The following is a 26,604-nucleotide window of genomic DNA, read 5'->3' as shown; positions in this document are numbered from 1 at the left end:
TGCACATGGCAATAAAGTTGTTGATGACATTGCAATGGATTTCTTGATTTCCTGCCACAGACAAAACCATGTGCCACCCTTCACAAGTTTGTGATGATGAGTTTCTTCAAATAAAAAAAATAATAATAATGATGTTTTCTTCTTCAAAGGCTGAGTCAATTCATTTCCAAAACAAATAAAGAAAGCAAAAAGGAGGGTTATCTATATACAAGGAATTCAGCACCATTTCCTATTCACAGGAAAGCAAATAGATTGTGTTGTCTCCCAAGTCATGTATGAGTGCTTCAATAAACTTGCCTACATTACAAACATGATATACATTTTGATCAATCAATTAGTTAAGATACACTATTGATTTTGTTTAACTTATTAATAGGCAAGAAATATTTTCATTAGCATTTTATTCACCATTTTCCTTGTCTATATCATTGATTTCAAATATTATATGGTATTATAAGAGTCACAAGCTAAGGGAATATATATATGGCATATGCTTCAGCATTGCTTCTTCTTTATCTTATCTTCTTATTAATCAGAGTTTAAAGAAGGCTTGCATCATAAAGTTTAAATGCCAACTCAAAAAGCTTTGATGATGCAACTTCAGATATGCAGAAAGGTAGCAGTGTCTAACAACTTACACTTATAAAGCAACACTAACTGGAAAAGAATTTCAACTAACTAGTAACTAGCATAGTGATTCATCTTTTAGCCTTTTACATTTTCATTTATTCATGGTTTACTTTCATTACAATTTGAAAGAAGATAAAAAGTGCATTTCTCCAATAAGGTGATGATGAGGGAAGACATGACAATAAACTAATCAGACACAAGCTTTATCCTTAATTAATTTCTAGTATTATCAACAAATATGGAAACTTGCTCCTTAAGATTTCAAGTCTTGTATCTAAACCTCTAAGAACTACACCTTCAAAATATATTATAGGTTTTTAAAAAGGATGGCTTTGAATTCTATGTAGCATCTTTTTCAAAAAGCAACCAAACATTCCATGACATCAATGGATCCAACTTTGAATACATTCGTCATGCTAGTGCCTTTATTATATCCATCAAGATCATGGTTGATGATCAGAGGCTGAGTCATCCAACACAAGGATCAAGATTGAAATTCCAAGATTTCATCCCTTTAAATACCTCTTTGGAAGACAAGGAAATCATCAAACCAGCCCAAGTGAACATATCTTCATTCCTTGAACATCTAGTATCTTAATCACCAACTGCTAAAATGTCAAAGAAGATGCAGACATCATCATCACTTCTTCAAGACTTGTTCATTGGAAATCCAATCATCTCGGCAGCATGTGATCAGCTTCAGAAATCAGTTAACAGATACTATTTGAATGACTCTGCCTCTACTCAATCTCAATGTTCAACTAAAGCATCAAAGCAAAGTAAAACTTTGAATGTTTCAATTCTAAACAAGCTTAGAAGGAAAGCAGAAGATAATCTTTCACAAGGAATCCAAGAACATGGTTAGTATTCTTGTATTTCTTTCTTTATTTGTTATACAGAATGATTTGTTTGGTGTTTATGTGAAGTCCAAAATCTAACTCAATTCACATGACTATGAAATTGCAGTGAGATTGGCACCAAAGATATCTGAGACTATTAAGGGTAAGTTAAGCTTAGGGACTAAAATTCTTCAAGTGGGAGGAGTGGACAAAGTCTTTGAGCAATTCTTCAATGTCAGAGAAGGCGAGAGGCTTTTGAAAGCTTCGCCGTGCTATCTATCTTCAACATCAGGCCCCCTTGCAGGTCTTCTGTTCATCTCAACAGACAAGGTTGCATTCTGCAGTGAGAGATCAATCAAAGCCTTTAATGGGAAAGGCCAAATGATTAGGATCCATTACAAGGTTTCTATTCCACTCAAGAAGATCAAGTGTGTGAACCAAAGGGAAAATTTTGAGAAGCCAAAACAGAAGTATATACAGATTGTTACAGTGGACAAGTTTGATTTCTGGTTGATGGGAGTCATAAAGTATCAAAAGACTTTGAGATATCTTGAGCAGGCTATTTCTCTTTCTCAAGCTTAGATGATTTTGAGACAGTGACTTGAGAATGTTTTGTGAGCATTTAAACTCCCAATTGTACATATAAAAGAGAGAAAGAGAGAGAGATTTCAAGTTCAAGTGCCTGTTCATTAATTATGTACATATGTTTAGAGGAATCATAGTCTTGTGTCTGAATTATGTATCAAGTTTACATATTAATTAAGCATGAACATCTATCTTTGATGTATTATCAGATTGTGTTGATAAATTTACTTTTAACATTGACAAAACTAAGACTCACATGATGTGTAGAGAGCTAAAAAAATTAGACTACATAGTATAGATTTATATAACAGTGAAGGTCTAATATTTTAAAGAGTGCTACCTAGTTTGAAGATTGATCAAATATGTTAAATTGATGTTTGACTAAGTATGTAATTTTTTTTTAATAAAATCCATTATTTGGTTATAGTAATTATGTAAGAAAGGTACAATACAGACACCAATAGAAACAAACTTGTATATTAGAACAAAGAAGACATGGGCATGGGAATATATTTTCTTCTTTTGAGTTGATTATTAACATCTATAAATTGCTGACATGACACAATTAGAAAGAGCAATATCACATAAGTTCATTCTATAATAACTTGGTATCAAGTTTTATGTAATATAAATAATATATTAGTGAATTAATTTAAAAACCAGCATTAGTGAGGTGTTAACTGTTATTGTCAAGAAGGTATTCAATTTTTCATCAAAAGGACTTGTTCTTATTTCTGGTAGTTCAAACTACTTTTCTTCTTTTCTTTAATCTCTGTTGAGTCATATAACAATATAGTCCAATTAATGATGATACAATTTTTTTTGTGGTCCAAACCTAAATTGAACAGAGATTTTCAGATGGAATTACAAAGGTTCCCAGCACATGGGAACTAGATAGGGTTTGTTGATGTTAGTTACAAAAGCTATATTTATGGTGCATGATAAGGGACATGGAGTATCATTCTTAACTTCTTATACCACTTGATCAATTTTGGCACCAAATTAGTGTTCTATCACAACAACTGATCCACCAATAACACTTAATATTTTCCAGGAATTGTTGATTAATGAAAAAATGAAAATATTTTTCATAATACAACTAATCACCTTAAATTTTTTTTTTATAAAACATTAATTTTCTCTAATATAAACTCAATCAAGCTGCACAAATAATAAAATGAGAGTGATTTCCTTTTAGAAAACAGCAGAAATTGAAGAAGGAATTCCTAATAATCTATTTAGTTTTGAATGTGGGGAATGAAAGTATTATGAGGGAGTGAATGATTTTGGCTAATTCCTTTTCCACAAAGAATTGAATTGTGTCTCCCACTTTAATTCCTTCCGGCACATGATGTCCACAGCCAAACTAAAATTTCATTGTTTCCTTTCCATTTATAAACTAAACAATATAATGTTCCAAAGCACTCACTTGCCTTCTTTTCTTATAAAAAAAATGCTACGTGCACACCAAAATTCAACCACTAAATTAGCCGCTATATATTTGTATATAAACATATATGTTGTTTAAATTCTTTTTAATGTGTATAACATAGATGCTTTCTTACAGAGCTTACCATAGCCCTCTCAGCTACCTCACTTTATGATATATATATATATATATATATATATATATATATATATATATATATACTCACCATATATATGCACCTTCAATTAATGTTAGTTATAACTTTTAGGACTAGAATACATGAAGTATATTATACCATAGTAGGAAATTCTTAATATAGTTAAATAAGGACTTTGAAATGCTGAATTAATTTCATTCACACGTTTGGTGCTAGTCTCTTTTTTTTTTTTTTGTTATTTTTATATGTAGCTAGGAAAATGCAAAAGCTGAATCTTTTCTCTGACTGAACCTCCAAACATTTTCTATTCCTTTTAGCATGTGATTTGGGATTGATGTAAGCAAACAAACTTTTACTTATCTTTACTTTTCCATGATCTAATACAAGTAAACCTTGGAGAGGTATTGCATCAGAAAGTTAAGATTCCAGCTAAGAAAGCTTGAATGACACCCTCATGTTGGCATTTTATATAAATAAAATAAAGTGACAAAACAATGGATCCTGCTTTGTCATCAACTACTCAACAAGCATGTGGCATAGATAGATATATCCTACCAAACCAAGATATATTATTAATTTCCTTAATCTTGCTAAAATGCTGATTATAATTAGCTTCCTTTTTTTTTCCTTTTTTTGTCTCTACATGAATCCAAAAAATTTGCCTTGGTGAAAAGAAATTAAATTCAACATATATTCTATTTTTTACATGGATAAATCCCATGCTCAAAATCCTTTAACCAAAACAGTTACAAGCATACGAAAATTATATGTAAATTTGAATATAAGAACACCAAGTTCATTGTAAATGATGGAAATAACAGACACAAACATGTTTTTTGCTAAACTGAATGAATTGAGAGTAATTGCCAAGTTTCAACCTACAGTCAATATCCAACTGCTATAAAAAGATTAACAAGACCCTTTGGTCTGAAATCTGAGTAAGCATGTAATAAGCAACCAAACATTTTGTCCAATCACATTCCAAGTTTGTGTAAGTTTTTTTTTTATATATATATTATTTCAACTGTATCAACAACTAGAGCAGACATGGAAAGAAGTTGCCTTATTTAAACACACATCCTTTTCCATAATCTTATAGGATTATAATTAAGGATGACTTGTATTTTTACCTTCTATATAATGACTTTTTCTAAAGGCAAACCAAACATGTAATCCCAAGATTTTGAATTACTTTATTTCATTTAGTCTTCATGATGATCCATATCTGACTCACCCTACAAAAAGTCAAGACTTGAGACTTACCTAGTTTCCTTTTAACCATTATATATATACCTCTTTAGAACACAATGATTCATCATCCAAGTTAAGAAGATTTCTTGAATAGAATTCAGTTAAGTGCTCAAGACAATTCACAAGAAGAACAACAAAAATGAAGTCCTCATTTCTTCATGAGCTTGTTAATGGACTTCCTATCCAGAAGTCATCAAGGAGATACTTGCCTGATGCTTCTGGAAAATACAACAAGTCTTTCGCGAAATCAAAACAAGGTAGGAACACCCTTTTCATCACAATATTGGATTGATGAATCCTTACTAAAGAAAATGCAGTTCTATTCATGATGGCCATTTTGTTTTTCCAGGTAAAGTAAATTCGGTTTTGACTCGGATGAACAAGTTCAGTTTTGCACATGGAATCCGAGAGCATGGCAAGTACTTTGTTTTGAAAGCTTTTACCATGTTTGGGAAATAGAATGAATGAAGTTAACTGTAACTGATGGTGTGTAAAACTGTTATTGTAACTTGCAGTGAGATTAGGACCAAAGATAACAGATACAGTTAAAGGGAAATTAAGCTTAGGGGCCAGAATTATCCAAGTTGGTGGAGTAGAAAAAGTTTTCATGCAACTTTTCAGTGTTAAAGAGGGAGAGAAGCTTTTAAAAGCATCACAATGCTACTTATCAACCACATCAGGTCCTATAGCTGGTCTCCTATTCATTTCCACTGAGAAAGTTGCTTTCTGCAGTGAGAGATCAATCAAGATCACTTCACCAAATGGAGAAGTGAAAAGAATCCATTATAAGGTGATTGATTAAAAGATAGCCCTCTAGATCTCTTTAATATCTTTTGAGACTTTACTAATACTTAACTTGAAAAATGTGTTTGTCATTTCAGGTGTTGATTCCAGTTGTAAAGATAAAGTGTGTGAATGAAAGTCAGAATGTGGAGAAGCCTTCACAGAAGTACATAGAAATAGTTACTGAGGATAATTTTGATTTCTGGTTTATGGGTTTCTTGACTTATCAAAAAGCATTCAGATGTCTTCAGCAGGCTGTGTCTCAAGCTCAGAGGACAGAATTGTTGAACTGAACTTGTTCATCCCTCTCTCTATGTATCAAAAAAGAAAAGAAGAATTGTTCATCCCCTTTGCTTCATCTCTTTATTTTGTGGAGCTGCAAGGTTCCTAAATATGTACAAATATCACATGATTTTGTTAATTAAAAGAAAAAGGAAATCCCTCTATTTCTTACACTTTTGGTCTCTTCTTTTAAATGAAAAATGATGAAAATGCATGGAAGTTATTATGGCACAAGTGATACAATTCCATACACTTAATCCATAGTGTAGGTAAGCAAAACAAGGTTATCAACCACTAACTAAAAGTACTATTTTAGTTCCTAACATATTAGTTAAGTCTTAATTTCATTTCTAACTTTTAAAAGGTTTTATTTTATTTTTTTTGAATATTTTATTTTATTTTTATTTTTGTTCTCTTGTAAAATTTAAACTTTTTCTTCAAAAAATTCTATTTTCTCTCTATTATTATATTTTCATTTCTCTTATTTTTCTATCACTTTTACTCTCAAATCATTACAATTACGTTTTGATACTACTTAAAAAAAATTTATAATGAAAGAATGGGTATTCTTCAATGAAGATAAAAAAATTTAATTTTGACTAAAAAATTAAAATAGGACGAAACAAGATGTTCGAAACAAAACTAATATGTTTCAAACATTAGAAAAGAAATGATGACATCACAAACTTTTACCCCACTAAATAAAAAGAGATCTCATGGACAAAAGTTTAAACAAGCTCGACAATGATCATCCTGTTAGAATTAGCGTATGCTTACAAAATCTAACTAGTTACATAAATTGCACATGCATGCATATTTAAGAAGTTACAACTTTGTGAAGGTGGCTTCCAAATTTCATTTTCTTTAGTATAATGTACCAGGCATCTTTCGCATCTTTCAAATCTTGGATTTTCCATATTACAGACGTGTTTTTTTTTTTTTTTTTTTTTTTTTTTACATTTTGGGGCATAAGGGGTGATGTGGAGGTGATTTGGCATTCCCATTTGTTGAAACAAAAGGTTGTGTTTTGGTGCCTCCATCGCATGATGTTAATGGCGGACCTAAATTTATCTGACTAGGTTATCACAAAATAAGCAAAGAAGGTCCTTTCACCTTGCTTACTCGATAAGCACATTCTTTAAACCTACCCAATTAATTAATTATAAGTACAAAGGATTTAATCACTGATGGATGCTTGTATTTCTATCATATCAATGATGTTTGCCAAGTTAATCTGCCTGATGTAACAATTCATTTAGTAAATGGTAATCCTTTCCACCTGATTTCCTTAAATTCCATTTGTGATGGGTGACTTCTGATTTAGTCTGAGTGTTTTTCTTTTAAAAAAAATTGCAGCCACCAAGTGTTATTTAAGATTAAAATTTGTATCAAACTAATTTTATAAACCTGATTTTGATAAAGAATAAATTAATATTAACTTGATTTATATTTGACATTTTATCTCAAAATAAATTATAATAAATAAATATGATTTAAATTATATTATTCAAAATCACATTTAGATAAAAATTATTAAAAAAGACAAATTTATATTATGTAAAATTATATTTTTTTAATACTCTTTTGACTATAATTTTTTTTAAAAAAGTTTAAATGTGTTAAAATCTAATAAATTTTTTATCATAATATTTCAATACTATTTTTTAATTAAATTTAGTCTTTCTAATAAAATCAATAACTTATATTATTAAACCCTAACTACAAAAAATGGTTAAATAAAAAATATCGTAGTTAATAGAGATTCAACGTCATTGAATAGTTCTCTATTTTATCTAGAGATAACTATCGTCTCATTGAGTTTATACATAATCGAGGTCGCGGTGATAGAAACTTAAGAGTATGATTGGTTACAAACTATGAAGCACGGACACTTTCCCGATTTGCTTCATCTGCGTGTCGGACACGACATTCATCGATACTTCGTCCGACACACGTGTCTTCTATGTCTAACCGTGTCCTAATAAAATCGAGTGTGTATCCCAAATCATGTCGTGTCCCGTGTCAGTGCATCATAGGTTACAAACAAATCCAAAAAAAAAAGGTTAGTTAATATAGCCTCAAAGAGAATAAAAACAAGGAAAAAAAATATTAACCCTCTAATGCCGAATGCCAATGCACTAACTTTAAAATGCTTATGTTTGCATGGATTGTGTAATATAGTCTTTCAGTTTCAATCTTCATTTGTCCCATTAACCTGTAATATTATATTATTATATTATAATATAGAAATAGAAAGTGAACATCACCCATAACGCTGGTATCTTTGGACCTTTCATGATATATATCATTGATATATGTCAAGTTACTGGCCAATAAAAGTTACCGCGACATTGTAACCGAAAGAGGCAAACACTTCATCAGTTCATCACCTAGATTTATGCAATTTGGTGATATGCCTTAAGTTCTGCAATCAGCTTATAATGATCAAAACAAAGCAATCCAACAGAAAGAGGTTCAGACCGTTTTGACTTGGAGATCCCCCACAGTGGAAGAAACTCTTGTGAAGAACATGTAAAATATTGATACGACACAAGTAATCAAGTACTGAACTCCTCGCATTCTGGTCCACAAGTAAAGTTGATGCATGATACCGAACTTAACTATTTCCTTAACAGCATGAGTTAAGCCGAAGAACCAGATTTGAGCTCACCTCCAAGTTTAGTAACTTAAAAGAACTATTTACTTAACAGTTTATAACTTGTACCTAGTTTGAGCTAACTCAGTTTTCTTGAGCTGCCTCTGATCATCTGGTGAGTTGTGCTTGAGTCTGAAAAAGCACATTCTCATAGAATCCAAGCCTTTGGGGAAACTAGGGTTGTTTCTAAGATTGCAAAGAACCATAGATAGACATGTCTAAAGCCCTTTTAGCAACACATTAGTGATCATTCAACCATATCATAAAGTCTAATACTGAAAAAAAGAAACCCTAATAGCTCTCATCAATACTTTCACACTGAAGCTACTAATCAAGCTCACTAGTGTTCAATAAAGACGGCGGCTCCAGCAGAAAAATTCCACAACAAAGGACAAACTTTTACATGATGAGAAGCTACAAATTGAATTGAATTGAAGTAGTGTTGATCACATTGATTCAAATGCCTATATACAAAGTATCTTAGCAACTGGAGCTAAGAAGCCAGCTACATAAAATTAAAAACCTTCAAATAAATAGCATTGGGCAAAGTTTTGATTAAAAACAACTAATAACCCTAAAAAAAAGGTTCACAAAAGGAAGATGGAATTATAGAAAGCACAAAATATATTACAGCAATGGTAGAACATAACAGAATGAGAAACAGAACATACCAATTGGCATCAACCAGAGAAGGTACCACCTCCACCGCCACCGCCACCTGAACCAGAAGCACCGTTAGCAGAATTGAAGACTCTCTTGTTCTTCCTCTTGTCCGCTTCATAATCTCTATCATCAGTTGGCAGCTCAAACCTGCAAACAGGGCACGAATTTCGAGAACCTAACCACGGGACAATGCAGTCTCCATGGTACTCGTGCCCGCACGGCAATCTCTTTGCCACGTCACCGACGCCCACCATGTCCTTGCATACGGCGCACGCCACCACCTCGCTCTCCGACGAGATCTTCACTGTCGGCAGCGCCTCCACGGCAGACTTCGCCGCCGGCGGAGCTCCCCTCCTCCCTCCCCCGTCGCTCTCCGCCAGCGTCTGCAGCAAGGCCTCATACTCCGCCGCGTCGACGTAGTCCTCAGGGTTTCCGACGTAGCGATCGGAATCCGGCAGCTGGAGGCGGAACTCGATGGAGTTGTCCTCAAGGCCCATCAGGATGTCGGCCCAATCCAAGATCCGGTTCCGCATACTCCTCGTTCGCGTCGCCAAATCCCTAATTCGGAGACGAAGCAGCTCGCGCCTCCTCCGCCGCAGATCTTCGTCGTCGCCGTGTGGTTCCTCATTTCCGACTCGATCTCCTCGCTCCTCGACTGCGTTTTCGCGGTCTTCGCCTCCGTGGTGGAACTCGATGCCGTTTTCCTCGTCGTCATCGTCATCCTCGTCGTCGTCGTCGTTGTCCCAGCCTCCAAGCTCGATCCGGAGGAAATCGTTTTCCGGCGAGCGACTAGGCGGAGGAGGAGGAGAAGCGTCGTCGTCACGCGCTGACTGGGCGATTAGGCGGAGGACGTGGAGGAAGTGAGAGCCGAAGTAGGGGTCGTCGGAGGAGGAGGCGGCGGCAGTGGAGGAAGGGAGAGAGGGAGTGGGGATGGACTCGACGAAGCCGTTCTTGCAGTCACCGCAGATGACGTCAGGTAGGTCAGGGAGTGTCTCGACGGAGACGCGCTTCTCGCAGTGGTAACACCAGTACGATGGCGCTTCGGGAGCTGGAGGAGGAGGCGGTGGCTGAGACGGTGACTCCGACATGGTTCGCTTTCCGGTGCGGCGGAGATGGGAGCTGGAATGGAAAGCAAAGGAGCCGAGTGTGATTGTTTTCTTTGGAGATTTGGGTTCCCTTTGATTTTATGTAACGTATAATAATAATAATAAATTAATAATTTTTATTGTAATAAATTAATATAAGAGTTTAATTGGAAATGGAAATGCACCATTTCTTCTTTTCTTTTCTTTTTTTTTTCGTGTAAAAATTAATTAGTGGGTCATGTTTGATAGTTCATTGTCCAGGATAAAGTATAAAAACAATATATTAGTAAATACTATATAATTTGTGACATTTGCGATTTAGAAGTTAGAAAAATCAATGTACAAGATCAAGGAAGAATCAAGTGAACCCGGCTGAAAACAATCGTAATCATACTGCCAAAACCAAAATTTACAACTCAAATCACAACAAATTATGATATATATTACATTACATTACACATGTGGGTTCCATAAGAAAACTAAAAATATTCTCCTCTCTTATCAATAAAGTTCATCATGTTGATGTAGGAAGAATACCCTATGTCTGATGCCAATCTTTACAACTAAGAATTATAATTATAATTATAGAATCAAATAAGCACAACAGGCTCATTGATGGTACCATTAAAATTAACTTTACAGAATTCAGGAAAATGGAGACCAGCCTCATCCAGGCCAGCCTTCGTAATATGTGGGCATGATCTCACATCCAAGTATTCCAGATAACTGCATTTTCCCACAAGAATGCCTATTCCTGCCACTGTGATCTTCGGACAGTTACTAACCTTCAAAATCTTCAACCTCAAATCCACCTCCTCGCTGCTTATAAGCTCGAAAGCAGCATCGCTCACCTCCTCACAGCAACCAATGTCCAGTGCCTCAAGGTTTCTGCATTGACTTAAAATACAGCTCAACGATGAATCCGAGAGGTTTAGACACCAATCCATCCTTAAGTTCTTAAGACTGCTCCTACCTGCAGCAGCAAGAGATTTTATTGCGTCGTTGGAGACATCCCGGCAACCACCAATGATTAGAGTCTCAAGATTATCGCAGTATTTGGACAAGGATAATATGGTTTCATCCCCAATTTTGTAGCAATCCAACAACTTCAATGTCTTGAGAGATGATGAACAAGCCCTAGAAACACTAGAGACGCCAACATCACTGACATTACTGCATTTGTTGATGTCCAAATACTTGATCTGTTGACAACCACTTGCAAGGCTTATCAATCCATAGTTGGTAATATTTGTGCACCCTTGCAATCCCAGTTTTTCTAGATTATGACAGTTTTTGGAGAGAGCTTCTAATATACCATCCGTAACGAATCTGCAACCGGCGAGATGCAATACCCGTAAGTCGCTACAGCCTTTAGCGACAGCAGCTAGTCCCTTGTCAGTCAGCTTTCTGCAGTAGGATACATCCAATGACTGCAACAAGGAAAGACCTTCACCAATTGCTTTCATTCCAACATCTGAAATTCCTGTGTACATTAAACCAAACAAAAACATTCCATGTCAATCTTATTGAGATTTTCACTCCCCATCATAAGAAAAGCAACATCACAAAGGTGGTAGATAACCTTAAATCATCACTCAAATTGACTATCATGACAACAGCACTAAAAATTGTCAAAATTGTTCATTTTCAAATTGCATAATAGAAACAACAACAGAACACAATCATTCCGAGTGATGAGTTCAAAACTACTTCATATAACCAGTTTCAAAAGCAAAAATCAAGAAAAAGCAACAGCAGTAAACAAGCCCAGCAGCAGAAGCATTTTTAACAACAGACTTTTAAATTCAATGATACTGCCTAAAATAAAATTAATTAGCACAGTAATATTTGGGGAAAAAATAACAATCAAAATACAAGTCAGCACACTAGGGAAAAAAAACATAGCATCCATCACGATCAGAAGTCTGAAAGGTCAATTTCAACGGTTTTCTCGCAAAACAAACAAAAACAACGGAAAAAAAAAGGGAGAAAGAGTTCACCTTTACAATTATGCAAATTGAGGACCCTCAAGCATGTGAAACCATTGGCGATGACGGCGAGGTCGGAATCGGTGACGCCGGGATAGAACGACCGCGAAACGGACTGGGCAAGGTCCAATTCGAGCAAGCGCGTGAACCTATCAGCCATTCTGCGAAGCATGTGTGGACCTGCACGCGCCGCAAGCTTCTTCCTTTCGGTGCTCTGCAATCGGAGCCACCTCTTACACACCAACCCGAAGATCTCCTTGTCCTTCTCGCTCTCCAGCTTCGCCAGGATCGAACGAAGCTCGTCGTCAGTGAGAGTGTCGTTTATGCAGAGGTTCGAGGATCCCGATCCGGCACCGTTCATTGTTGTTGGTGCGGAGGAAAACCCTACCCCCTCGAGAATTTGAGACTAATTTTTGCAGAGCCCGGTTACGGACGGAATAATTAGCGTACAAAAGCAAAGCTTTAGCAGCTGAGAGGTGTGAAAATGAACCCTAATTTGGGGGCGTGCATGATTATCAGCAACGAAGCGTACATTGAAGGAAAGGTTCTCGCGAGTGAATTTACGTGGCAATGCCCCTTCTTCATAAGACAGTGCCTTTAGTTAAGGGGTGATTTCGTCAAAGAGAAAAAAGATATTATATTTTGGGTGCTGTTAGTAACTAAATGATTCTTTCTTTGTCGCCTTTGTAGTTATAAACCTACCAACCCCATCTATTATACAATTATACATAAAGAACAAGTGTCTAAAGTTGAGAAAAATTTTTGTGCACATTAAATGTGTTACTTTCATAATCACCAAAAAAAATGTTACTTTCATAAAAAAAATGTTATGAAAATAAGTATTGATGTATTATAAAAAATAAATATAATAGTATGTACATAAATAAATAGAGTAAACAATAACTTTTAACCACAAAAAATATAAGTGTCAATAAATTTAATCATAAAAAAATAAAACTAATGTTATATCCATAAAAAATAGATTATAATTGATAAAACAAACCAAAATTTAAAAAATTATTTAAAATTTTTAAATTACCTTTTTTAATATTTCACTGTCATCTCCATCCAATTCCATAACTTTTTTTTTTCTCTTTTCATATCGTAACACCCACTTCTAATACCACCATTAATGAACTGTATTGAGTCCATTCTTTTTTATCCATTTATCAACACGTCGTTGTTCTTCTTTCAGTTTCGAACTTGCAACGTCTCCTCTCCTATTGCTCGTGGCGCGAAGAACAATGCTCTTGACGCAGCCACCAGAATCCTCGGCAACCCGAGAGAAAGTGATTTGGATCCAAACGCAGAAGCAGAAGCTGCTTTTTCTTTTAGTGAGAACGCCGACAAGTGTAAGACCAGTGACTAAACCGACCATTTAGATAATATAAAATAATAATTTAATTGCTCCAAATAGGTTCAAAAATATAAAAGTGTTTTTCAATAATATAAAGGTGAAATTTGAATTCAATGAATTTTTCTGAGTGGAAAAATGTATGTTTTGCGAAAATTTTTTGTAAAAATGCATATCGGTCTTAAGCCAGTAGTACTGGCTCTAGTTTGTCCGGTACCGCGTATTTTGGAAAATAAGATTTTGAAAATTGAATTTATTGTTTTGAAATGAAAAAAAATTACAATCGAAAATCGGACGCTAATCTTAAAGGTTTTGACCTAAAGTTGGGCCAAACAGACCTAAAACACTAATGGGTTGGACCGGGCCCAAACTGAACCCAAGGCCCAACATATATATGCATGTTTAATGAGCATTCAGCTCATTTTAACCTAATTTGAGAGAGAGGGACACTGATTTGAGAAGAGAGGAGTAGAGGGTAATGTTACTATTCATCACCATCTTTTGGGAGGCATAACTTAAGCTATGGTGTTCCGAGTGACAAGTTGTTTACGGCCACGCGAAACTCTTGTTGAGCTCTTCGTTTCTATCAAAACAAAGTGGTAAGATTTTTGAAATCCATGCTTCAGTTTTCAGCCCTAACAATTTCACGTTTTTTGTTCTAGTTTTTTAGTAGATTTGTGATTTTAGTTGTTTAGAGATGATCTAGCATTTGAAAATTGTTGGGTTTTACCTCTAATCTTGTTGGATAAGGTAAATCTCTTTTTTCTCTTATGGTTTGATATTTTGGGTTAGCCCTAGTGATGTTTTGTTTGTTATATGATGTTAGATTGAGGTTTGGTGTTTGTTGGAGTGAGCTTGATGGTTTTGGAGCTTTGAGTTTGAGCTTGGTGTTTTGAGTTGCGTGGGAACCAGCCAAAGTATGGTTTCGATTTTCTTTATGTAATATGTAAGGTTTTGTGAAACTTAAGCTAGTAGACCATAAGATAGGATTGAATAATGTTGGTGTGTGCTTAATTATGCGTGAATTTATGTTGTATGATTTAGAGGAGTATATAAAATATTGGAATGTGTAATATATGAATATGATGATTATTATGTGTGATTATGGACATTGATGAGTATGATGATTGGGATTGTGTTGATGAATTATGATGTTAATTGTGTAAAAATTGTTGAAGTTGGGATATTGGTTTGTGAATTGTGAATTTTTGTTGAATTATGGTGAAAAGATTGAGTGAAAGAGGTTTTAAGTTGCTTGAATTGAAATGAAATGGTAAAGTGTAGTATGTGGTAGTATTTTGTGATGAATTGGGTATGTTTTGATTTGGTTTGATTTTGGGAGTTTGGAAAAATTAGAGAATTGTCACTTTGGTAAAAACCTATTTTGGTGAATTTTGGCAAATCATAATTTGAGCCTCAAATATTTAAATTGAATAGTTTTTAATTTAAATTAAAGATGATTCCAAGGGCTTTAAAATGATATAAAGTTTGTTAAAATTGAAGTTTTGTAGAGAAAATTATGGACGTATAAAGTTTAGTATTTAAAACTGAAATTTCTGCAACTTGAATTTTTCTGAAATCTGCAACACATGCGTACGAGGCCCCATGCTCCATACGCGGGTGATGGCCTCTGTCCAGCACTCCCGCTTACGTGGCCCATGGATACGTATGTGTAATGGTCCAAATTTTGGCTTGTGTGTACGCATATATCCTATTTTGCTGAAAATGTGTTTTTCTTCACTTTTAAGGGTTCTCTAACTTTCCAAACTTTTTTTTACTTCTTATTGAGACTTGTGACTAGTATACAGACCCTAAAACTAGTATAGATGGATTTAAGTTTGAGATTAATAAAATTATATACATGTTTTAGAAGACAGTGACTTACGCTTGGTATGTCAGTTGGGTGGTTTTGTCTGGTGAACTAATGGGGAGCCGATTTGATAATGAATTGAGATATTGATAATGGATGATGAGATTGGAACTTGAAAAGGAATGATGAGTTTGATGGATATTGAAAGATAGTGTGTCACGCACTATATTCTTGGAACGATAGTGTGTCAAACACTATATCCCTGGAATGATTTATGATGAAACATATGTTGTTGTTGCTTTCCTTCTCTTCCGCAAGAGTGTGCCAGGAACTATATCCTCGGAATGAGCATGCAAGTGTGTCAAGCACTATATCCTCGGAACAATAGTGTGTCAGGCACTATATCCCTGGAACAAAAGCGTGTCAGGCACTATATCCTCGGATGTGGCCGAAAGGCAACATCCAAAAGGATATGTTGAATTGGCATTTATGGACTGACAAGTGATATCACGAGCCAATAGGACAGGCATTCATCATGTGCATCTTCTATGTGTTTTGCTTGCTCTGCCTAATTGCATCTTTTGCCTACATGTATAATATTCTTACTTGCTAATTGTTTTAATTGATGTACATGTATATTACTTGGTTTTACTTGCTTGTATTATCTGTGATTGTCTGGCGTTAAGGAGGATCGGGAGGCGGTGACGATGAGATCCCACGGAGGTTAGGTTGGTGAAGGATGTGGGATACAACAGTGTGACTAGTTTTAGTTAGAAATTTCCTAAATTAAGATAACCCTGTTTATGGTTTATGGTTTCAGTTATTTATTTTCGTTAAACTTGAATATTCATATCGATGTGAAGTTCTAGGATTGGATTTGGCGTCCCGGAACCTTATATCTTACATATTGGGCATTGTTACCATATTGAGAACCTCCGGTTCTCATACCATATGTTGTTGTTGTTTTTTAGATGCAGGTCGCAACCCACCTCGATGAATTTGTGGATATGGTGACAGAGCGGAGGATGATCTTTCTGATGCTTTATTTCACTTTACTTTTGTTGTAGTTTTTTTCTCACCTTTTTACGTTTAACTTTGTTGTCTTATAGGCTTTATTTCTGAAAACTTTGAGAGATAGGTTGTTGCTGTTTTAAGCTTCAAAACTTTGTTGTTTATTTTCAGTTTGACTAGCCGGTCTAAACTCTGCAGGCTGTGACTAGTCCTCTTTTTGTATATATATATATATATATATATATATATATATATATATATATTACCTTGTGTATCTTGGAGCTATCTACAATGGCTTAGAGTAATGGGGTGTTACAACAACAACACGTTCCTGGATGATGAACTGGCATGTTGTGGAGGCAACATCGAATTAAACGCGAACACACCGTAAATGTTGTTGTTGCTTTCAGCGGAGTTATCAATCTAGAGTGATTTGCGCGATAGTTGAACAAGGGGCTTTCTTCGGCATGGCATCACGACAGATTTCTTTGATCTATAAGATGAGGGAGATACTAGAGAAGCGATTGGGATCATACTCGATCCACTTAATAATGCCCACAGAGGACGGTGTGGCATTGCGCTTGAAGCTAATTATGGGCACAAAGAATCTGCGAACCTTGAAGATTTTCCAGTGCTCTGGTGATTGGGACAAGCTATTACAGCTCATCGCGGAGCGCTCCGCAGATGGCAACGGTGCTCCTAGCTAAGATTGTAGAAATTCACCTCGAGAGGCTTTGGATTAGTGATGTTGGTTTGCAAGCATTTCTAATTGTTCGAATTTGGAGATTTTGCACCTTGTTAAAACTCTTGAGTGCACCAATGTAGGCTTAATTTTTATTTCTAGATATGTAAGCTTCTAAGGAAGCTTCATATAGATGGTTGGAAGGCTAATCGAATTGTTGATGAAGTTTTAATTGATGTTGCTAAGGGTTGCCTAATTTGCAAGAATTGATATTTATTGGTGTTAACCCTACAAAATTGAGTTTGGAGATGTTAGCTCTGAATTGCTTGAATCTAGAGAGGTTAGCTTTATGTGGAAGTGATATAGTTAGCGACCTGAGATATCTTGCATTGCTGCGAATTTGGAGATTTTGACGAAATGGAGGTGTTGAGGGAGGATAGGAAGCAGAAGGAAGCTCTGAAGTGGATGGGAGTGACGTTAGCAACAAACTAGACAATGAGGGAATTGTCGGAGTAGAAGATGCAGGCAATGAAGGTGGGAAGGGTGGTGGTGAGTTGATGGAAGACGATGAAGCTGGGCTTAGCAAGTTGAAGGTGAGTGCGGTGGTGGAAGAGGAAGAAAAATCTATCTTATAAAATTGGACTCGGAAAAGAAGGGATAGTTTAAGAATTTTGAATAATTTTATAGGCTTTGGTTAGTTTTATCAACCGAATTCTATCTTTTATGAAGATACTATTAGTTTTTTTTCATAGATAAATTTACTGACAGTTGAATCTTTCATAATTAAAAATAATTATTTTTTTTAAATAAATATATTTGTATATACCATATTTAAAATAACAAGTGTAATAAAATTAACATAAAGCATATAAATATATAAAGAATATTTTTTATTTATTAAACATTAATTATCATGCAGTAATTTTTCATAATATATTAATATTAGAAAAATTTATATTAAAATGTTATTTTTATTTACAACATATAAAATATTAAATTATTAAATTTTATTTTATATTACTTAAAAAATAATTAGATTTTTAGTTAAAAATTTAAAGACATATTAAATGATTATTTTTGTCAAAATATTATTATATAGTATATTTTTATTTAAAATATTATATAATACAATACAGAAAAAGGTTGAGTAGCTATTTTTTATTATTAATTTTAAAAAAATGAATTTTTTATACTTGTAAAAAGTAGAAACAGAAAAAATAACATTATTGTTTTCGTTTTTCTTAAATATTTTTATAAAAATATACAAATTAAGAATGATCTTAGATTGTGTTTAGTTATTGTCTCCAATTTATAAAAACATAAATACAAATATATAAAAATACATAAACACAAAAGATATTAATTTTACATTGTGTTTGGTAATTAATGCATGGATAAAACACACAACTCATAAATCTACTAAAAAATCAATTTTACCCTCTGTTACGGTAGGTAACCGGAGATTAATAACGCGGATGGCGTTAGGCGGCCCAAGTGTGTGATGGAGGAGGACTCCGGGCAGGTCCGTGACTCGGAAGGCTCCGTCCGACTTGTGCTCGCGTGTGAATGGGGGGTGGTACCTGCAAAGACACTCCGATGCCTAAGTTAGCAAGAGCGTAAGCAGGTCTTAGAGAGTATTGGACTTAGAGATACCTGAGGGCGTGTCAGTGTATTTATAGAGATGAGCCAATAACCACCGTTGGTGTAGTGCCGTATCTTTAGGGTGGTAACCGTCCCTATTATCTTGGGGAGGTTAAGATATGGCTTTATGAGGCGGTTAGAGAGATTTTAGGGGCAGTTGCTCATTTGAATGAGTGTTTACCTGCCAGCTAATCTTTCGTCCGACCTCTTCTGACCAAGTCGTGGTTGATACCGACTTCTTATGTGAAGGTCGGTACTTAGCTAGGCTCTAATCCTTTAGATTAGGCCTTTTGATTGGACCTGTGCCTTTGTATTGGGCCAGGGTATGAACATTGCCCCTACTTGAGCCCAAATTTTCTTTAAAGTTTGGGTTCAAGTATTCAATTCGGGTGCGTAGTCGACTTGTTTGAAAGAACACGGATCTTGGAAACCGACGTGATTTCCGCGACTTTTGGTTTCTGACAGTTACGTCAATTCAAGCGTCGTGTCCGTTGAGGGATCTTTTAGGGATTGAGGGCTTTGGTAACGGTGCAGTCTCATTAATGACTGCTTCGCTTTTTACCATTATGCCCCTTAGCCTTTTTTATAAATACTTTCCCTCTCTTTCCATTTTCCGTTTCTGCAATCTTTCAAACTTTTTCTTTATCTTGTTCGTATTGCATCCTTGCGTTCGAAGACTTCTGCCCTTCACCAACCTCCATTTTTGGATAAAGGTTAGTTTTGCTTTTTCCATGTCATGCTTTATGTTTGCATGTTTTGCTTTGCGAGTAGATAGGTTGACCCGTAGATTCTAGTTTCGAATCTCTCTTCTTTAGTGGCCGTGTTTTTTGATTTTCTTTTTTCTTTTTCCTTTTTGTAGGTTTTCTGCCACTTTCTTCTTTATATAAAAAATGGCTTCTGTAGACGTCCTGTCTCAGTGGGTTGACGATACGGTCCTTGGGGAGGAACCGTTGGTTGACGCTGAGTTCATCACCCACCTTCGTACTCATCATAGGCTCTGTACTTCGGATGAGGACGAGCCCAAATATGAACTGATAATCCCGGGTCCTGAAGACCGGGTCTGTTTTGGGAGAGTTGATGAGGCGGCCCCTCACTTTTTCTTTATGTATGAATGTATGATCACCCGTTTGGGTGTTTTTCTTCCTTTCTCGGATTTTGAGATATCCGTTTTGCACCACTGTAAGGTTGCCCCTACTCAACTCCATCCCAATTCCTGGGGTTTTTTGAAGATTTACCAGTTTATAAGCCACGCTCTGGACTTTCCGACTTCCTTGAGAATCTTCTTTTATCTTTTCCATATGACTAAGCCCTTTAGTGGGCTAAATAACAAACAACAATGGGTATCCTTCCGAGCCATTCAAGGTCGGAGGATTTTCACCCTTTTTGACGAATCCTTCCACGACTTCAAAAACTTCTTCTTCAAGGTTCAAGCTGTAGAGGGTCACCACCCCTTTTTTCTGGACGAGCATTCCTTCCCTCGTTTTCCCCTTTATTGGCTGCCGGCCACCCCTTGTGAAAAGATTGGTCTAGATGACCTAGACGAGGTGGAGGCGGCCATTGTGGGGTTTTTCCGAGAAGCATGGGGGAAGGCCCCATACTTAGATACGAGGAAAATCCTTCAGGGGACGTCGACTTTTGTTCAATCTTGCATAGGTAGCGCATGCATTCCCTATTTCCGAGTTGTATTTTACCGACTTCTTTTTTGCCGACTTGTCTTTTACCGACTTATGACTTAATTGTTTCTTTTGTAGATATGGCAAAAAGGAATGCTCAGGAGGCTTACCAAAGGGTCCAGGAAGCTAAGGCAAAGTCCCGGACTAGGTCCGGGGGTGGCAAGGCGGTCGTCTCTCCTCCTCCTCCTCCTCCTCCTCCTAGGAATGTTGGTACTCCCTCTCAACCTATTATCATCTCCTCCTCAAGTTTGGCTCGACCACTCCCTTCTGCCCAATTGCTCTCCGAGCCGGAGAAGAAGAAGCGCAAGACTTCAGAGTCTGGCCCTTCTTGGGAAGGTGGTGTTAAGGCGGATGCTCAAGCATTCGTCCGAAAGAACATCTATTCTCTTATAAGTATGGATGATGCTTCTGTTCGGAACCACCTTACCGCTCTGGCCGAGGAGAGCTTTAGGGCGGCGGGAGTTTGTGGCAAACTTTTGGATATCTTCGAGAAGACTCCCCTCAGCTCCTTGGGGACTACCTCAAAGGTTGCGGAGCTGGAGGAGAGGCTTCTCATGTTTGAAAAACATGAGAGGGAGTTGAAGGCGGAGAGGGATAAGTTGAGGAAGGAGAGAGATGACCTTCGGGAGAAGGAGAGCCAGCTGCGAGCCCAATGTGCTATGGAGGTGAATCTCAGGAAGGCAGCCCAGGAGAGTTACCAAAGCCTATTTAAAGATATGGTGGAGGTGAAGAAGGATTTGGTGAACTCTCGGAATGCTTATGCTGACTTGGAGGACTCTATCGCCGATGGCGCCGAGGAGTCTTGGAGAATTTTCCTGGAGCAGGTCAGGGTTATAGCCCCCGACTTGGATCTTTCTCCACTACATCCTGACAAAGTAGTGATTAATGGCGCCATTGTTGATCCTCCTGCTCCCGAGGTCCTTTCCGAGTCAGACCTAAAGACTCGGGGGCAGAGGATTATAGAGTCTCCTCCTCATTCCAAAGATGCTCCGAGTTTTTCAACCCTTGCTCCGACTTCCTCCTTGGCTCCTCCTTCCGGTCCTGGTGGCGTTCCTCCTGGTGGTGGTGATTCCTCTACTCCATCCAAGAAATGACTTCTTTTTATTTTTGTGGCTATATGGGGGCCCGGCCTGTGGGTCCCCCCTTTTTTAAACTTCTATTTATTTGCTGGTGGTTGTGAACAATTTGCTTCTGGCCTTTTAAGGCCGTAAACAAAACATTCTGTTTGTTGCCCTTTTTGGATAAGGGTTTTAAACAAAATAAATGCCCTTTTTGGATAAGGGTTTTCTAATCGAAGTAGGTGCCCTTTCTTTGGATAAGGGTTTAAGTTACTTTGTGCGTGTGCATGCTTTTCTGTTTTGAATATGTTTGATCTTTTTCGGAAAAACCTTTTGTTAGCTTGCATTGTTTTCTTGAGCCTTTTTCGTGCAAAGGCTTGTCTGCAAACTTTAAACTTTTCAGGTCTTCATATCTCTTTTGTTATCCTTTATACTCAACTTTGCTTTAGTGAGCTTTTATGACTTAGGTTATTTTTGCGATGCGTTTTTCGTCTACTCGGAGCTCGGTTTTCTTTTACTCGGAGCTCTTTCGAGTTTGCGTTACTCGGATTTCCTTTCGACTTAAGAGTCGGATAGTTTCCGAGTTTAATACGATCAACTCATATAACCTCTTTACACCGACTTGTACCTCGTCGTTTCATCCTGACGACCATATAAGGTCGGTTCATGGGATTTTCACGCTTTGTCGAGCTTAAGTCGGCGCGTTTCGTAGAAAGACTTATAAAAAATAGAGGAGGATATTTAAGAGAAATATAGTAATGAAAAAGATCTTTATTAATCGGGAAGGTACCTTTTGCTACTAAGGGTCTTGACAGCATATTTTCCCTTAGCCTCTACTATGATGCCTCGTTAAAAACCCCTCTCCAGAAAAAACCCTTTTTTGGGAAAAAATCATGAAGCTGGGAAAAGAGTACATCAGGGAGTAGAGTTCGCTTCTAGCTGTAGTACCTTTTCATATTACATGCATGCCACGACCTTGGTAACTCAGTGCCATCCAGGTCGGTTACTTTATAATAACCTTTCCCCAACACTTCCTTGATTTTGTATGGCCCTTTCCAGTTTGCGGCGAGCTTTCCATCTCCTGACTTGTTGACTCCAATGTCGTTTCTGATTAGGACCAAGTCATCCACGGCGAATGTTCTTCGAATGACTTTCTTATTGTATCGGGTAGTCATCCTTTGCTTTAATGCCGCTTCTCTTATCTGGGCGTTCTCTCGGACTTCGGGGAGCAGGTCGAGCTCCTCTTTGTGCCCCTGTACATTTCCGACCTCATCATGGAGAATTACCCTTGGGCTTTGCTCACTGATTTCTATAGGAATCATGGCTTCTACGCCGTATACTAGTCGGAAGGGTGTTTTTCCTGTGGCGGAGTGGGGGGTTGTCCTATAAGCCCACAACACTTGAGGGAGCTCTTTAGCCCAAGCTCCCTTCGCTTCCTGTAATCTTTTCTTCAAACCTGCCAGTATGACTTTGTTAGCTGCCTCGGCTTGCCCATTGGCTTGTGGGTGCTCTACCGAGGTGAATTGATGTTTGATTTTCATACTGGCTACCAGGTTTCTGAAGGTGGCGTCGGTGAATTGGGTTCCATTATCTGTGGTGATGGAATAAGGTATCCCATACCTTGTGATGATGTTTTTGTAGAGGAACCTGCGACTTCTCTGAGCGGTGATAGTGGCTAACGGTTCTGCTTCTATCCACTTTGTGAAGTAATCTATTCCCACGATTAAGTATTTAACTTGCCCTGGTGCTTGGGGAAAAGGACCTAACAGATCCATCCTCCATTTTGCGAAAGGCCAGGGGGAAGTTATACTAATGAGCTCTTCTGGTGGAGCCACGTGGAAATTTGCATGCATTTGGCATGGCTGACATTTTTTCACAAAGTCTGTGGCATCTTTCTGCAAGGTTGGCCAATAGAATCCTGCTCGGATCACTTTTCTGGCCAGCGACCTTGCTCCGAGATGGTTTCCGCAGATCCCACTGTGTACTTCTTCCAACACCTCGGTGGTTCTTGAGGTCGGTACGCACTTCAGCAATGGTGTTGATATCCCTCTTCTGTAAAGGATATTTCTCACCAAAGTATAATGTTGTGCTTCCTTTCGGATCTTTTTAGCCTCCTTCTCCTCTTTGGGGAGGATGTCGAATTTCAGGTATTCGACTAAGGGATTCATCCATCCGAGGTTCAGGCCGACTACCTCAAGTACCTCTCGTTCATCTTCTGCTTTTGATACCAAAGGCGCTTGGAGGGTTTCTTGAATCAGGCTTCTGTTGTTCCCCCCGGGTTTGGTACTTGCTAACTTGGATAGGGCGTCAGCTCTGCTATTTAGATCCCGAGTTATATGCTTGACCTCGGTTTCCGCAAAGTGCCCTAGGTGTTCCAAGGTTTTTTCCAAGTATTTCTTCATATTGGGGTCCTTTGCCTGATATTCCCCACTTATTTGGGAAGTCACCACTTGTGAGTCGCTGTAGATCGTCACCTTTGCGGCGCCAACCTCTTCTGCTAATTTTAATCCTGCAATCAAGGCTTCATATTCTGCCTGATTGTTTGAAGCCGGAAATTCAAATTTTAAGGAAACCTCTATCTGGGTTCCTTTTCCATCTACCAATATTATGCCTGCGCCGCTCCCTGTTTTGTTGGAGGATCCGTCTACATATAGTTCCCATGTAGTCGGTTTTTCCTCTTGTTCACCTGCGTATTCTGCAATGAAGTCGGCGAGGCACTGGGCTTTAATTGCAGTCCGAGTTTCGTATCTCAAATCAAACTCGGAGAGCTCTATCGCCCATTGAACCATTCTCCCTGCAACATCCGTCTTTTGAAGGATTTGCTTCATGGGCTGGTTCGTACGAACTCTTATCGTATGAGCCTGGAAGTAAGGTCGTAGCCTCCGTGAGGCTATCACTAAGGAGTAGGCAAACTTCTCTAGTTTGTGGTACCTTAGCTCAGGACCTTGTAGAACCTTACTGGTGAAATAGACCGGGTGTTGCCCGACCTCGTCTTCTCTGATTAGGGCTGATGAGACAGCTCTGTTTGCGACGGATAGGTATAGGACGAGGTCTTTTCCCGGTACTGGTCGGGTCAAGATAGGAGGTTGGCTTAAGAATTTTTTGAACTCTTGGAACGCCTCCTCACATTCCGGAGTCCATTCGAATTGGCATCCCTTCCTTAATAGGGAGAATAGTGGAAGGGATTTTAGTGCCGATCCTGCCAAAAATCTGGAGAGGGCTGCAAGTCGGCCATTGAGCTGTTGAACCTCTCTCAAACAAGTCGGGCTTTTCATTTCTAGGATGGCCTTGCATTTGTCGGGATTGGCCTCAATCCCTCTTTGTGTTAGCATGAACCCCAGAAATTTTCCTGCCTCTACTGCAAAGGCGCATTTTGCGGGATTTAGTCTCATCCCATGCGACCTTATAGTGTCGAAAACTTGTGAGAGGTCGGTTAAGAGGTCGACTTCTTGCTTGGTTTTTACTAACATGTCGTCGACGTATACCTCCATTAGGCTCCCTAGATGGGGAGAAAACACTTTGTTCATCAGCCTTTGGTACGTGGCTCCTGCATTCTTCAGTCCGAATGGCATGACCACGTAGCAGTAATTGGCTTTTGGTGTGATGAACGATGTTTTTTCCTGGTCAGGTTCATGCATCGGGATTTGATTATACCCCGAATAGGCATCCATGAACGATAGGTATTGGTACCCTGAGCTGGAGTCCACCAGGGTATCAATACTCGGTAGGGGATAAGGGTCCTTAGGACATGCCTTATTTAAGTCGGTATAGTCGACGCACATTCTCCATTTACCATTTTGCTTTTTGACTAGCACTACATTAGCTAGCCATGTTGGGTATTTGACCTCTCTGATAAAGCCGGCTTCCAGGAGCGCCTGTACTTGCTCTTCTACTATGGAGGCCCTTTCTGGGCCGAGCTTGCGTCTTCTTTGCTGTACAGGTCGGGATCCTGGGTAAACTGAGAGCCTGTGAGACATGAGCTCGGGATCAATCCCGGGCATGTCGGAAGCCTTCCAGGCGAAGAGGTCGGAATTAGCTCTTAGGAGTTCACCCAACCTTTGTTTCAGGGTTTCCCCTAGGTTGGCTCCTATGTAAGTGTTTTTTCCTTCCTCCTCTCCGACTTGTATCTCCTCGGTTTTTCCTCCCGGCTGGGGTCGTAGCTCTTCTCTGGTCCTTGCACCACCTAATTCTATGGTGTGGACTTCTTTGCCCTTCCCTCTCAGATTTAGGCTTTCGTTATAGCACTTCCTTGCCAATTTTTGATCTCCCCTTACCGTTGCTATTCCTCCTGGAGTCGGGAATTTCATGCAAAGGTGGGGAGTTGATATCACTGCTCCAAGACGATTAAGGGTAGTCCTGCCAATTAGGGCATTGTAGGCTGACCCTTCATCGATGACTATGAAGTCTATGCTCAGAGTCCTTGATTTTTCCCCTCTTCCAAAGGTGGTGTGAAGGGGTAAAAATCCCAGTGGTTTTATTGGCGTATCCCCTAACCCATATAGGGTGTCGGGGTAAGCTTTCAATTCTTTTTCATCCAACCCTAGCTTGTCGAAGGCGGACTTGAAAAGGATGTCCGCCGAGCTTCCTTGGTCTACTAGGGTTCTGTGGAGATGGGAGTTGGCTAGGATCATGGTTATTACCACGGGATCGTCATGCCCGGGGATTATCCCTTGCCCATCTTCTTTTGTGAATGATATAGTGGGGAGGTCGGGTGTCTCATCCCCGACTTGGTAGACTCTTTTGAGATGTCTTTTGCGAGAAGATTTAGTGATTCCACCTCCCGCAAATCCTCCTGAGATCATATGGATATGTCTCTCAGGGGTCTGTGGTGGTGGATCTCTTCTATCCATATCATCTCGCTTTCTTTTTCCATGGATGTCCGACCTCTCCATGAGATATCTGTCAAGCCGACCTTCTCTAGCCAGCTTTTCTATCACATTTCTGAGGTCGTAACAGTCGTTGGTGGAGTGACCATATATTTTATGGTACTCGCAGTACTCGCTGCGGCTTCCCCCTTTTTTATTCTT

At 38.1% G+C, this 26,604-nt stretch overlaps 4 protein-coding genes across 4 annotated transcripts; 2 read left to right on the top strand and 2 right to left on the bottom strand.

Annotated features, from left to right (window-relative positions):
• The first annotated feature begins 205 nt into the window (after positions 1 to 205).
• LOC112712261 (GEM-like protein 4) lies at positions 206 to 2,259 on the top strand. The gene is made up of 2 exons (XM_025765094.3): positions 206 to 1,490; positions 1,597 to 2,259. The coding sequence occupies exons 1-2, from the start codon at positions 1,244 to 1,246 to the stop codon at positions 2,049 to 2,051; spliced, it is 702 nt and encodes a 233-aa protein (XP_025620879.1). The 5' UTR covers positions 206 to 1,243; the 3' UTR covers positions 2,052 to 2,259.
• Positions 2,260 to 4,576: 2,317 nt separating this feature from the next.
• On the top strand, positions 4,577 to 6,129 carry LOC112712260 (GEM-like protein 4). The gene is made up of 4 exons (XM_025765093.3): positions 4,577 to 5,148; positions 5,241 to 5,306; positions 5,407 to 5,681; positions 5,773 to 6,129. Exons 1-4 carry the CDS (start codon positions 5,031 to 5,033, stop codon positions 5,965 to 5,967), a joined length of 654 nt encoding a protein of 217 aa, XP_025620878.1. The 5' UTR covers positions 4,577 to 5,030; the 3' UTR covers positions 5,968 to 6,129.
• Positions 6,130 to 7,725: 1,596 nt separating this feature from the next.
• Positions 7,726 to 10,552, bottom strand: LOC112712259 (E3 ubiquitin-protein ligase CIP8). The gene is made up of 2 exons (XM_025765092.3): positions 9,284 to 10,552; positions 7,726 to 7,934 (listed from the first exon to the last, which is right to left on the bottom strand). The coding sequence occupies exon 1, from the start codon at positions 10,361 to 10,363 to the stop codon at positions 9,293 to 9,295; it is 1,071 nt and encodes a 356-aa protein (XP_025620877.1). The 5' UTR covers positions 10,364 to 10,552; the 3' UTR covers positions 7,726 to 7,934; positions 9,284 to 9,292.
• Positions 10,553 to 10,768: 216 nt separating this feature from the next.
• LOC112712257 (uncharacterized) lies at positions 10,769 to 13,093 on the bottom strand. The gene is made up of 2 exons (XM_025765091.3): positions 12,361 to 13,093; positions 10,769 to 11,843 (listed from the first exon to the last, which is right to left on the bottom strand). Exons 1-2 carry the CDS (start codon positions 12,707 to 12,709, stop codon positions 10,951 to 10,953), a joined length of 1,242 nt encoding a protein of 413 aa, XP_025620876.1. The 5' UTR covers positions 12,710 to 13,093; the 3' UTR covers positions 10,769 to 10,950.
• Positions 13,094 to 26,604: the final 13,511 nt, after the last annotated feature.

This window comes from Arachis hypogaea, chromosome 9 (genome assembly GCF_003086295.3).
Source record: "Arachis hypogaea cultivar Tifrunner chromosome 9, arahy.Tifrunner.gnm2.J5K5, whole genome shotgun sequence".
NCBI lineage: Eukaryota > Viridiplantae > Streptophyta > Magnoliopsida > Fabales > Fabaceae > Arachis > Arachis hypogaea.
Note: the sequence above shows the minus strand (reverse complement) of the source record. Positions and strands in the feature narration are given on the sequence as shown.